The 14943-nt window shown below is 43.2% G+C and overlaps 1 protein-coding gene across 1 annotated transcript in view; it reads left to right on the top strand.

Moving 5' to 3' along the window:
- COL4A1 (collagen type IV alpha 1 chain) overlaps positions 1-14943 on the top strand; it is a 222201-nt gene that overhangs the window by 193563 nt on the left and 13695 nt on the right. The window contains exons 39-42 of the mRNA XM_056555746.1: positions 1765-1891; positions 1968-2048; positions 10810-10908; positions 12305-12355. Of these exons, the coding sequence (XP_056411721.1) occupies positions 1765-1891; positions 1968-2048; positions 10810-10908; positions 12305-12355 (358 nt within the window). The remainder of the gene's footprint in view (positions 1-1764; positions 1892-1967; positions 2049-10809; positions 10909-12304; positions 12356-14943) is intronic.

The raw sequence follows: 14943 nt of genomic DNA, 5'->3' as shown, positions 1-14943 counted from the left end.
CAGCCATTGATAAAGATGGCTGTATACCTTCCCAAGAAGCAACGCTAGTTAATTTTTTCCTTGCTGGGCTTGTGCATAGTGCTCAGCCAAGCAAGGGTTACAGCAAACCAGCAGACTATACATATTGCTGCTTTAGTATGGTCCCACATAGCATATATGCAGCGTATTTTGCTGCATATCTGCTGCTGCGTATTTTCCTACCCATTGAGATTAATGGGTAGCAAAATACACTGTGTATACGCTACTTGGGACCGTACCCTTAGGGTGCATTCACGCATGCATATTTTTACTGCAGATCTGCAGCAGATTTTGCTGCCCATTGACTTTAGTTGGCAGCAAAATATGCTGAAGCAAATCTGCAGCAGATCTGCAGCAAAAATATACACGTGTGAACATACCCTTACTGAATATTCTTGCTGGGCAGGGAATTTACAATGTATATCTCCTGCCCAGCATAAGCTATACCCACGGCTGTATATTTTCAGCACAGCTCAGTCCAACTAGGAGCAGGGCCTTCCATCAATATAGTGACAAGAGTCTGGACTCTTGTATAGTATACAGCAGGGTGCTTTGCACCACTATATACTAAACAGTCAGCGGAAGTAAGTAGGGATGCTCTCCATCACTACTTACCTCCATACACTCCAACCTTTAGACTCAGTGGGCAGGTCCTGCTCTGACCTCTCATCTCAGAAGTAGGAAGAAGAGACAAGCAGCAGATTGGCTCTTGAAATGTATGGGTTATTTCTCTTACAGTATGTTTATAGATCTAGTATGGGGAAACTGTGGATATTTTTTGTGGTGTAGAATGTATAATTACTATTAAAATGTTTTGCTTTGTTATTTCAAAATGCAAAATTAGCAAACTAAGATCTGACTTATTTTACCTTAGTTTTTTTTGTAGGGGATATTAACAGGAGTGCTTGTATACCGATTTGAAGCATAGTTTAAAGGGCACAAGCATATTCTGCTACCTAATCTTTTCTTTGGTTCACAACTAATTTAACATACATTTTTATAACATACATTTTTTTTTCTGATAAAAAAATGTCATGTCAGATACTCAAAAAAATACAATAAATAAATCATAGAAGTGAAAAAGGCTTACACAAATTAATATACTATGGCAGAGCTTTCCAAACTGTTCATGTTTTTAGACATGCATAGTTGATCAGCTCCGTTGCTACTTCGTCCCCCCCTTGATCCCACGGTGTGCCACTTCACTCCCACCTATGATTCCCCAATGTCACTTTATTCTTCTCCTTGATCCCTTCCTATGATATTTCATTTTCCTTGATGCCTTGATCCCCAGCTGTACCATTACTTACCTGGCCCATGTCTCTTGCACTCCTGCAGGCTTAGGCTTGGTGGGTCCAGAAGTCCAGAAGTCCATTTTAAAGTGATTTAAAGTGGCTGCAGTGCCAGCTGCCAGTTCAAGATCAGCAGCTTGGGCCCTGGCCACTTAAGAACAGTGACTACTGCTGCGCTGTCATGGCACACAGTTTGGAAGGAACTGCACTATGGCATCTGTTTAAGTCCCATGCAAACTAATAGTATGCAGCTGGAATGAAAAAAAAATGTTATATACCTATCTTAACACAGTAAATAGATTAACATGTCAATATATCCAAATATTAATGCATTCCATTGAACCTTGTCTTTAATACATGTTATAACATAACTGTTTTCTACTGAGAGTGAATATAAGGTATGTATTGCTTAAATATTTTCTAAATTTGTTTTGTAAAACACATTTAAATATAGGGTGAAGCTGGAACTCCTGGTCTTCAAGGGTTACCAGGTGAAAGGGGAGAAAAGGGTGACATTGGTGTCCCTGGAATGCCTGGAATACCAGGACCAAAAGGAACTGTGGGCCTTGCAGGGCTTCCAGGTAATTAGATGTTTTGTCATTGTAGCAGAATAGACATATGTGGACATTTAAATAACGTGGTTAAATATATCAATAGGTAGCCCAGGAATTCCTGGAGAGAAAGGGACGAGGGGCTTTCCTGGACTGGATGGTGTTCCTGGATCAAAAGGACAACCAGGTGAAAAGCATAATTGAATAAAACACCTAATGATCTTTTAAAGAGAACTTCTATTATATCTATCTCATTTATTATTTAAGTCATATTTTATTTGATTGGTGATAATGTAACTCGAGCAGATGCATATACATCCCTCTACTATTGTTTTTCACATACAACACAGTATGCAACTGTAAACTCGTAATGGTGCTAAAGCCTTGTGGATGTGCAGAGTGTCAGGACCCTGGCTCATCCAGGGGTTTGCTGACAGACCATCTCCATGGGTGGGGACCGGAGGATGGGTGAGTATCTGGCCCCCGTACAGAAGAGCACAGAGGTTCCCAGTGGTTGGACCCCCCCACAATCAGAAACTTAACAAGGGGATAAGTTTTATTTCCACATATTACCCTTTAACCCCTTAAGGAGCACGGGTTTTTCCGTTTTTGCACTTTAGTTTTTTCCTCATAACCTTCTAAAAATCATAATGCTTTCAATTTTGCCTACAGACTCATATGAGGGCTTGTTTTTTGCGCCACCAATTGTACTTTGTAATGACATCAATCATTTCATCACAAAATTTACGGCAAACCCATAAATAAAAATATTTGTGGGGCAAAATTGGGGGAAAAAAAGTCATTTTGTAACTTTTAGGGTCTTCCGGTTCTATGCAGTGCACTTTTTGGAAAAATGACACCATAAATGTATTTTGTAGGTCCATATGGTTACAATGATAGCCAATAAATATAGGTTTTTCTTTATTTCACTACTTAAAAAAATATATAACTATATGCACCAAAATTAGTATGTTTAAAATTGTCATCTTCTGACCTCTGTAACTTTTTTATTTTTCCATATACGGGGTGGTATGAGGGCTCATTTTTTGGGCTATGATTTGAAGTTTTCATTGCTACTATTTTGGTTTTGATGGGACTTTTTGTTCATACAAAGTGACCAAAAATGCAATTTTGGACTTTTTACGTGTACACCATTTACCATGCTGTTTAATTAATGTTATATTTTTATAGTTCGGACATTTACGCACACGTTGATTCCGCATATGTTTATTTTTGTAATGTTTTTATATTTTTTATATGGAATTTGGGAAAAGGGGGGTATTTTAAACTTTTAATAAGGAAGGGGTTAATGTGTGTGTTTTTTTTTTACTTTTATAAAACTTTTTTTTACACTTTATTAGTCACCTTAGGGGACTTTTAGGAGGAATCATTAGATTCCTCATACAGATCAATGTGGTTTCAGTTTTATTTTTTTTGCCTACAAATCCCATAATTCCATTTTCCTCCCTCCCACACATCAGCCACCCCACCCATTGAAACATAAATAAGCTGCATCCATTCAAAAGACCTATGGTTGCATTAGTTGCAGATTGATCTCTCTCCCACCAAGCGATCCCTCCACCCATCAGTCACCCATGAGCTGACTAGTGAGTCAGGTCTCGGCCGCATTGCAACCTAGGAAAAATCTGAGACAACAGTAATTTTGTATGCTGTTAAAAATAAATATTGGGGTGAAAATCACAGAAGAATTGTGAGAAAACCGTCACACACAGGTACAGACACTATATTATGGACTACACTAACTTTACAGCCCCTGTAGCATAGTCAAATAAAAATAAATTCTGGAATACCCCTTCAACAGTATGCTGCCTTGTACTTAGCAATGCCGCTATCGTGACTCTCCCCCCCCCCCCCCCAAATAAAAATAAATAATGCATGGATTTTTGGTTGTTTTAACCCCTTCAGGACGGAGCCCATTTTGGCCTTAAGGACCGGAGCGTTTTTTGCACATCTGACCACTGTCACTTTAAACATTAATAACTCTGGAATGCTTTTAGTTATCATTCTGATTCCGAGATTGTTTTTTCGTGACATATTCTACTTTAACATAGTGGTAAATTTTTGGCGATACTTGCATCCTTTCTTGGTGAAAAATCCGTAAATTTGATGAAAAATTTAAAAAATTTAGCATTTTTCTAACTTTGAAGCTCTCTGCTTGTAAGGAAAATGGATATTACGAATACATTTTTTTTTGGTTCACATATACAATATGTCTACTTTATGTTTGCATCATAAAATTGACGTGTTTTTACTTTTGGAAGACACCAGAGGGCTTCAAAGTTCAGCAGCAATTTTCCGATTTTTCACAAAATTTTCAAACTCAGTATTTTTCATGGACCAGTTCAGGTTTGAAGTGGATTTGAAGGGTCTTCATATTAGAAATACCCCATAAATGACCCCATTATAAAAACTACACCCCCCAAAGTATTCAAAATGACATTCAGTCAGCCTTTTAACCCTTTAGGTGTTTCACACGAATAGCAGCAAAGTGAAGGAGAAAATTCACAATCTTCATTTTTTATACTCACATGTTCTTGTAGACCCAATTTTTGAATTTTTACAAGGGGTAAAAGGACAAAATTTTTACTTGTATTTGTAGCCCAATTTCTCTCGAGTAAGCACATACCTCATATGTCTATGTAAAGTGTTCGGCGGGCGCAGTAGAGGGCTCAGAAGGGAAGGAGCGACAAGGGGATTTTGGAGAGTACGTTTTTCTGAAATGGTTTTTGGGGGGCATGTTACCTTTAGGAAGCCCTTATGGTGCCAGAAAAGCAAAAAAAAAAACACATGGCATACCATTTTGGAAACTAGACCCCTCGGGGAATGTAACATGGGATAAAGTGAACCTTAATACCCCACAGGTGTTTCACGACTTTTGCAAATGTAAAAATAAAAAATTTTTTTTTACCTAAAATGCTTGTTTTCCCCAAAAATTTTTATTTTTAAAAATGGTAATAGCAGAAAATACCCCTAAAAATTTGAAACCCAATTTCTCCCGATTCAGAAAACACCCCATATGGGGGTGAAAAGTGCTCTGCTGGCGCACTACAGGTCTCAGAAGAGAAGGAGTCACATTTGGCTTTTTGAACGCAAATATTTCTCTGGGGGCATGCCGCATTTAGGAAGCCCCTATGGTGCCAGAACAGCAAAAAAAAAACACATGGCATACCATTTTGGAAACTAGACCCCTCGGGGAACGTAACAAGGGGTTAAGTGAACCTTTATACCCCACAGGTGTTTCACGACTTTTGCATATGTAAAAAAAAAAATTTTTTTTTTACCTAAAATGCTTGTTTTCCCAAAAATTTTACATTTTTAAAAAAGGTAAAAGCAGAAAATACCCCCCAAAATTTGTAACACAATTTCTCCCGAGTACGGCGATACCCCATATGTGACCCTAAACCGTTGCCTTGAAATACGACAGGGCTCCAAAGTGAGAGCGCCATGCGCATTTGAGGCCTAAATTAGGGATTGCATAGGGGTGGACATAGGGGTATTCTACGCCAGTGATTCCCAAACAGGGTGCCTCCAGCTGTTGCAAAACTCCCAGCATGCCTGGACAGTCAACGGCTGTCCGACAATACTGGGAGTTGTTTTGCAACAGCTGGAGGCTCCGTTCTGGAAACAGTGGCGTACCAGACGTTTTTCATTTTTATTGGGGAGGGGAGGGGGGCTGTGTAGGGGTATGTGTATATGTAGTGTTTTTTACTTTTTATTTTATTTTTTGTGTTAGTGTAGTGTAGTGTTTTTAGGGTACAGTCGCACGGGCGGGGGTTCACAGTAGTTTCTCGCTGGCAATTTGAGCTGCAGCAGAAAGTTTGCGGCAGCTCAAATTTGCAGCCAGATACTTACTGTAATCCTCCGCCCATGTGAGTGTACCCTGTACGTTCACATTGGGGGGGACATCCAGCTGTTGCAAAACTACAACTCCCAGCATGCCCGTTGGCTGTCGGTGACTGCTGAGAGTTGCAGTTTTGCAACAACTGTAGGCACACTGGTTATGTATCACTGAGTTTGTGACCTAACTCAGTGTTTCACAACCAGTGTGCCTCCAGCTGTTGCAAAACTACAACTCCCAGCATGCACGGTGCATGGTGTACGGTGACTGCTGAGAGTTGTAGTTTGCAACAGCTGGAGGCACACCGGTCGTGAAACACTGAGTTAGGTAAAAAAAAAAACTCTGAGTTTCACAACCAGTGTGCCTTCAGCTGTTGCAAAACTACAACTCTCAGCAGTCATCGACAGCCAACGGGCATGCTGGGAGTTGTAGTTATGCAGCCAGCAGATGCACCACTACAACTCCCAGCATGCACTTTAGCTGTTTGTGCAAGCTGGGAGTTGTAGTTAGACAACAGCTGAAGGTACACTTTTCCATAAAAAGAATGTGCCTCCAGCTGTTGCAAAACCATAAGTCCCAGCATGCCCATAAGGCAATGCTGGGAGTTGTGGTGGTCTGCCTCCTGCTGTTGCATAACTACAGCTCCCAGCATGCCCTTTTTGCATGCTGGGAACTGTTGCTAAGCAACAGCAGGAGGCTGTCACTCACCTCCTGCTGCTGCCGGCACACAGGTCAGTCCCGCCGCCGCAGCTGCTCCTGGGGCCCCGATCCCAACAGGGGCGCCGGGGATCGGGGTCCCCAGCACCCGGGGTCGTCTTCCCGCACCCGCTCACGCCCTCCGGAAGAGGGGCGGAGCGGGTGCGGGAGTGACACCCGCAGCAGGCGCCCTGATTGGTCGGCCGGTAATCCGGCCGACGAATCAGGGCGATCGTGAGGTGGCACCAGTGCCACCTCACCCCTGCAGGCTCTGGCTGTTCGGGGCCGTCAGAGACGGCCCCGAACAGCCAGTAATTCCGGGTCACCGGGTCACTGGAGACCCGATTGACCCGGAATCGCCGCAGATCGCTGGACTGAATTGTCCAGCGATCTGCGGCGATCGCCGACATGGGGGGGCATAATGACCCCCCTGGGCGATATGCCGGGATGCCTGCTGAACGATTTCAGCAGGCATCCGGCTCCGGTCCCCAACCGGCTAGCGGTGGGGGCCGGAATTCCCACGGGCGTATGGATACGCCCTCGGTCCTTAAGGACTCGGGATTCAGGGCGTATCCATACGCCCTATGTCCTGAAGAGGTTAATATTGGAGCAGATCGGCAATGCTTTATGCTACTGTTGCATTTTTTTTTTTTTTTACCTGGTGTCGAAATACCCTTTTAAAGGCTATGGATACCTTTGAAAAGCATTTTTTTTTAAATTCTTGCTTTGGTGCAAAAAACATTTTCTCATGTAAAGGTGTCCACAGCCTTTAATGGTTCATTCTTAATTAAATGATTTAACCTTAATGATAATATGTACAGTTCTACCCCTTTACACTTCTTGTCTATTGTACACTCTTGCTCAGAATTTACTAAGGCTGTGCATGTCCTTTCATAAACCACACACTTTTTTTATTTATAAAAAAAAAAAAAAAAAAAATAACGCATAGGGTTTCCCCTATTTTCAGCATCAGCCAGATACCAACCAAGCAGCAACAGCCTGACGTTACCAGGGTGGGCGAGGACCATTGTTACTGGCCCTCCCCAGCCTAAATAATGCCGGCCTGTTACCGCCTAGGCCCAGGAGTGCCATTTTTGACACTCCGGACCTGTTGGTACCTGCTCTTCCTGGCATCCCTTTGGCGATGGGTACCAGGGTAATAATTGGGGGTTAGCGCTAGTTGATTTTTGGGCTAACGCTAAGCCCTGGCTTAGTAATGGATACCATCTATAAGACGGCTTCCACTACTAACGCTGAAAATTCAATTATAAAAAACAAGACACATTGAAAAAAATGTTTTAAAAAATAAACACTCACAGCCCTCGTTAAACATTTTATTGAATAAAAAAAAAACGCTGGTCATCGTTGCAGTCCACCGAATCTGATGTAGTCCTCCGCATTCACGTATCTGAAATGAGAAGAAAAGAAAAACAAGAAATATGGGTTAGTACTTTTTTTTTTTTGCTCTCCCCTGGGCAGAGCGCACATAATGCAGTGTGTTCCTAAACAGGGAGCCTCCAATTGTTGCTAAACTACAACTTCCATCATTGGGGCTGTAGTTAACCAACAGCTGGAGTCTCCCTGTTTGGGAACACACTGCCAGAAAGGCTCTGTTCCCATTATGCAAAATGCATAATGTGAACAAAGATCTGTCTCTCTTCCCTTGGACTACTACTCCTATCATGGGACAGAGCCTGTCCCATGATGGGAGTAGTTGTAGTACCATAGCGCTGCTGAGGGATGGCACTTGCACATCTGCGGGACTTTTAGGACTACTACTCCCATCATGAACAGACTCTGCCTATGATGGGAGTTATAGTCCAGGGGCTGAAGTGCAGATCGCACCGGCTCATTCTGCAGAGACGCACTGCGATCGGCATTTAAGTTAACAAGCCTGGCGGTACATGCGTCTACATCGCGCTTCCCGCCGACTTCTATATACACTGACATAATTCATAATCCCCGCCGGAACACGGGAGAGGGGAGCTCTGATTGGAGAATAGTTATTGACCAATCAGAGCTCCCCTCTCCCGGCGGCGGGGCTTATGAATTATTTCAGTGTATATAGAAGCTGGCGGGCAGTGCATTGTAGATGCATGTACCCCTGGCTTGTTATCTTAATGCGGATCGCAGCGGGTCTCTGCAGAATCACCCGGTGCGATCTGCATCTCAGCCCCTGGACTATAACTCCCATCATGGGCAGAGTGTGTCCATGATGGGAGTGGTAGTCCTAAAAGTCCAGCAGCCGGGGGATGTGCTAGTGCCATCCCTCAGCAGCGCTGTGGTACTATAACTACTCCCATCATGGGACAGACTCTGTCCCATGATAGGAGTAGTAGTCCAGGGGCTGAGGTGCAGATCGCATCGGGTCATTCTGCAGAGACCCGCTGCGATCCGCATGTAAGTTAACAAGCCGGGTGGTACATGCGGCTTCATCGCGCTGCCCGCGGCTTCTATATACACTTGACATAATTCATAATCCCCGCCGCTGGAACACGGGAGCTCTGAATGGAGAATACCTATTGACCAATCAGAGCTCCCGTCTCCCGGTGGGCATTATGAATTATGTCAGTGTATTTAGAAGCCGCGAGCAGCGCGATGTAGCCGCATGTACCTCCCGGCTTGTTAACTTACATGCGAATCGCAGCGGGTCTCTGCAGAATGACCCGGTGCGATCTACACCTCAGCCCCTGGACTACAACTCCCATCATGGACAGTTTGTCCATGATGGGAGTAGTAGTCCTAAAAGTCCCACAGCCGGGGGATGTGCAAGTGCCATCCCTCAGCAGCGCTGCGGTACTACAACTACTCCCATCATGGGACAGACTCTGTCCCATGATAGGAGTAGTAGTCCAAGGGCAGATCACTGCAGTTCACTCTCCTGCAATCCGCATTTATTAACTATACAAGCCGGCGGTACATGCGGCTACACTGCGTTGCCGCAGGCTCCTATATACAGCTCTTATAATTCATAATCCCTGCCGGGAGAGGGGAGCTCTGATTGATGAATAGCTATTGACCAAGCAGAGCTCCCGTGTTCCGGCGGCGGGGATTATGAATAATGACAGTGTATACAGGAGCCGCATATACCGCCAGATTTTACAGTTAATAAATGCGGATCGCAGCGGGTCTCTGGAGAATGACCTGCTGCGATCTACACCTCAACCTCTGGACTATAACTCCTATCATGGGCAGAATCTGTCCATGATGGGAGTTGCAGTCCTTACTGTGTAAAAATAGACACTTTGGTACGTGTCATCCATGGTGGTGTATATTTGCGCAAATTTTTTTTACTTGCGTTCTTTTTGTGCGTCCAAAAAAACGCAGTTAGCAAATCGATATCTACAGGAAAAATGGCTCTACGGTAAGAAAATGCACTTAAAATTACTCTATATAGATTGATGAATCCCCCCCCCAGTGTGTGTAATATTGAAGAAAGCCTAAGGGGATGTTCCTGCGGAATTCCGTGAGCAGAATTCCTAGAGTAGAATTCCGCGCTGTGAACATTATCATCAGTGTGAATGGGTCTTCCGCGAGATCCGTTCACACTCTGGAATTTCAGCGGCAGACAATTCTGCCGAAATTGTTCGGCGCAAAGAAAGAACATGTTCATGTGCGGAATTCCGCGAGTACTGCATAGCGTCAGTGGTGACAGCGCAGTGCCCCGCGGTCCTACTGCCGAAGTATCTTCGGCAGCGGCCGTCTGACAGAATCTCTGCTCGCGAGATTCCACAGTGTGAATATACCCCTAAACAATAAAACAACTTTTGGGCATACTGTGTTCTATTTGGGAGAATAACCACTGTAAGTCAGCATCATTGGCCCTTATTTACTAAGAGTGGAGTGTAGGTTTCTTTGTGGGTTTTAATTCCCTACAATTTATTTTCCACGGTATTTGCTAAGGTTTCCCTACATTTTCCACTTTCCCTACACTTTGCTTTTTTTTTACACATGCTCTGATCTGTCGGGTTTTCCTCAGCTCAAATCCACCACATTTTATGTGGAAACCTTAGTAAAGATGTTGGGTTTTTGTGAAAATGTCAGGAACACGCCCCTTTTCGGAGACCAGGCCCCCTTTTCCCGGCAGCCACGCCCCTTTTCCGGGTTTTCTTAGCAAAATGGAGCGTTAGTTGGGGTTTTTTCAATTTTGGCGCAAAATCTGGCGCAGACAGAATTTCTGGTGCAATGCGACAGAACCTGGCGCACAACCTGACAAAACATGTAGGGTTTTCAATAGTAAATGAGGGCCATTATGTTAAAATGTATGTTCTGTTGTTGTTTACCTTTAAGAGGCATTGTTCTTGTTACCTTAAATATTGTTTATAGACATTACATTGAATGTAATTCTAGCTAAAAAAACAAACAAACAAATAAGCACATTTTTTATGTTTAGGGGAACATGGCATCCAGGGCCCCCCTGGCTCAATTGGAGAAAAAGGAGAACCTGGCTATGATGGAATTCCAGGGACACCTGGTGAGAAGGGTGAGCCAGGTAAGTCAAGTTGGTCTTATTTGAAAACTAGAAGAGTACACCGCGTTGCCCAGTCTACCTAAACTTTTATGGGAGAGGAAAAGCAACAGTAACCCTCTTGTCCTCATATCCCAACCTAATTTCTCATCCTCATATCCCGTCCTCGGGTGGGACTGAGCTGTGATGAAGTGATTAAATGCTGAAAATAGAACGGGGTGTGGCTTTGCAGGGGATGTAACTTTATGTGAGAGGGCATGGCTTGCAGGCTAGACCAACGCACAATAAAGGGGTGAAAATAGAATGGTATTTTTGCAAGCCAGACCATCACTTTTAACCGAACATATAGAGCTTGTGGAGTAAGGTGGGGCTGGGCTGTGATGAAGAGATTGTAGTTTAAGAACCTGTAATATGGGTGTATCGGGTGACAAACAACCTCAACCTCAGGGTGGGTTAGGGTTAATATGACTATCCTATATATTTTTTAGTTGACATGTGCATAAACACGTGTACCAACTGTCATCGACATATCTCCAGATATTTGGAAGGGATGTTGGGACATACACACATAGGGGGAGATTTATCAAAACCTGTCCAGAGGAAAAGTTGCTGAGTTGCCCATAGCAACCAAACAGATCGCTTCTTTCATTTTTGAAAAGGCCTCTGAAAAATGAAAGAAGCGATCTGATTGGTTGCTATGGGCAATTCAACAACTTTTCCTCTGAACATGTTTTGATAAATCTCCCCCATAGGCCCAGATTTATCAAGCTTTGTGAGGGAAAAACTAGAGTGATTTTCCCACAGCAACCAATCATAGCTCATAGCTTTCACTTTACCAGAGCTCATTAGCTGAGCTGTTATTGTGTTGCTGTGGAAAAATCACTCCAGTTTTTCACTCACAAAGTTTGATAAATCTTATGCATAGAGTTTTATAATGTATACTGTAGATGTTATAAACCTTTCATAACTGAAATTTGGCTGCTTTTTTGTTATTTTTCTATGACTATATTATTGACATATAATGTTATACAATACCTACCAAACCCAATACACACTGCAGTTCAGTGTAACACACATATGACATCTATATGTTGTGTTTTGTTCCATTGTACAATGCAGGAAAAATGTAATAAAAGTTAAATTATCTGACTTGTCATGACCCAAGAGCATTTTATTTGCACCATTTTTTCTAGCCTTCATTCAGTAGTAGCTGACTTTGGATGTCTTTTGCATGCTGACAGTTTTATAAGAATATAATAATGTATGTATGTCTTATTGAAGCAAACACTTTTTACTATTTTTATTAATTATTTCTCATATGTGCATGTACTGTCTTTAGTAGTATTTATTCCTTGTTCATAAATTCTAAACAATGTTTGCTTTAGATATACTTCATTGCAGCATATTTATGTAATTTAAGGTTTACCTGGGAGAGGCATTCCTGGATTTCCTGGTGAACATGGTGAGAAAGGTAAGACAATTGATAAGTATTAGGGGAAATTATTAATACTTAACCTCTTGGGGACGCAGGACGTATGTATATGCCCTGCATCCCGATCCTTAAGGACTCAGGGTGTACCTGAGTACTCAGTACGCCCTGAGTATCTCCGATCCCCGGCGGCCCGGAACATCGTTCAGCACATCGCCGAGGGGGGTCCTGAGGATGCCCATATTGGGGATCGCCGCAGATCACTGGTCAATTCAGACCAGCGATCTGTAGCAATTCCGGGTCATTGGAGTCTCAAGCCATAATGCCATACGGAAAACACGGGCATGGTACAAAAAAGTTGTGGTCCCAGTACGCTGGCAACACAGGGACATTCCTGCAGTTCCAAGAGGCAGTGCCAAAGGTGACCGCCAAAGAGCGGGTCAGAGCACCTCTGGAACTTCTGTTCCCCAGATCGTCCCCAGCCAACACTTTCCAGGTGAGGTCCCCCACACTGGAAAGAAGGGATGATCCCCCCAAAAATGCAGAGTGTGTAACAGGAGGGGGATTCGGAAGGACACCACCACTCAATGTGACCTCATCCGTGCCTCTGCATTAAAAATTGCTTCAGGGAGTATCACACTTCCAAGTTTTTAATCCTTTTCCCAAATTTTAATTCCCCAGAATTCGACTCCAATGTTCAAGTCCAGAGTACATTGTCTTCCAAATTTTAAAACAAAACAACCCCCCCCAGAAAAAAGAAATATATATATATATATTTCCCAATACCCCTGATAATATATATATATATATATATATATATATATATTAACATTAATATTTTTTTTTTTTTTATGGGTCCTGGGACACAGAGTCAACAGCATTGGGGATTTGCAGTTGCTTCAAATGCGCAGCACTTTCTCCCCACCTGAGCCAGGTGCGCATTTGAGGTAACAGAATAGGGACGGCCACACACATCACATTCCCAGAATGATGATGCAGAGCATAGGGTTTGGGGCAGGCATCATTTTTACTTTTGGCCATACTCTGGGTCATCATTCTGGGAAAATAATTGGCATATCAGTAATACAATTGCAATTTTCATTTTCCCCAAACTACACTTCATCCATTCCTGGAAAATAAATTTAGGGAACACCCGTCTGTTCCAAATCTCCACTTCACCCCTATACACCTTCCCTAGAGGGTGTACTGTTTGTAATAGGCTCACATGTGGGTGTTCCTTCTTGTATTTTCCTCTGAATGTATGTAACTGTTAGGTCCGTAAGAAACATCGGCAAATGCGAAGAGTTCTCGCTCATGAGCTCTGTCGTATTTCCAGACGACAATTCGGAGTCTTATGTTTGTTGTTTCCAGAAAGATGAAGCAGAGCATAGGTTGAAAATAGCAATTTTCAAAAGTTACCCTTCATCCATCCCTGGAAAACCCGTGAGTTCAAAATGTCCTCTTTACCCCTATACCCATTCCTCAGGGGGGGTACTTTCTGTAATGGTGTTACATGTGGGTGTTTCTTTTATTGTATTTTCCTCTGAATGTATGTAACCGTCAGCTACTGATATGCCATAGGCCTCAAATGCAAACAGACCTCTATGACTTCTGAGCCTGGATGTATTTCCATAGTCAGGAGAAAAAGCCCTCCAAAATTTGTAATCCAATTTCTCCCATTTCCCCTTGTGAAAATGTAAAAAATTGGGTAACCCCAGCATTTTAGTGTAAAAAAATAAAAAATTTTAATTCATGGCCCACTGTTCAAAAAACCTGTGATGTGTAAGTACTCACTGTACACCTTGTTAACTTCCTTGAGGGGTATAGTTTCAAAATTGTGGTCACTTGCCGGGGTTTTTTTTTAAGATTTTATGTCAGAACCTCAACCGTTGCAGTGCAAAGCACCAATTTAGGCCTCAAATCTCATCAGTGTTGTCTCACTCCTAAGCCCTGTTTTGCACCTGCATAGTGCTTTACTGGCATATATGGGGTATTTCCTTATTCTGGAGAAATTGGGCTACAGATTTTGTGGAGCTTTTTCTCTCTCACTACTTGAGAAACTAAAAATATATTTGTTAATACCAGCAATTCAGTGTTAAAAGTCAAATATTTAACTTTTACGGCTCACTGTTCAAAAAACATGTGAGGGGTAAGTACTCACTATAACCCTTGTTACGTTCCCTGAGGGGTGTAGTTTCTAAAATGGTGTCACATGTGTGGGGTTTCTGCTGTTCTTGCACTATGGGGGCTTTGCACATGGCCCCCGACTTCAATTCCAACAAACTTTTTACTCCAAAAGCCCATTGCCGCTCCTTCTTTTCTGAGCATTGCAGTGCGCCCGCAGAGCACTTTACATCCACACATGGGGTATTTTCTTTCTCAGGTGAAATTGCACTACAAATTTTGGGGGCCTTTTTCCCCTGTTTCCTCCATGTGAAAATGAAACATTTGGGGTAACACCATCATTTTAGTGTTAAAGGGGTTGTGCGCTGCCCTGACTTTCGACTTACTCTCGCTGTGTGCGGGCTTCTGTGTTCGCAGCCGCCGGGCGTGACATCACGGCCGCCCCTCGCCCTGGGCGAGACGTCACGAGGGGGCGGGCGAGGGGCCGGGTGTGACGTCACGCCCGG

Source organism: Hyla sarda, chromosome 2, assembly GCF_029499605.1.
Source record: "Hyla sarda isolate aHylSar1 chromosome 2, aHylSar1.hap1, whole genome shotgun sequence".
Lineage (NCBI taxonomy): Eukaryota > Metazoa > Chordata > Amphibia > Anura > Hylidae > Hyla > Hyla sarda.
This window is presented reverse-complemented; position numbering and strand designations above follow the sequence as displayed.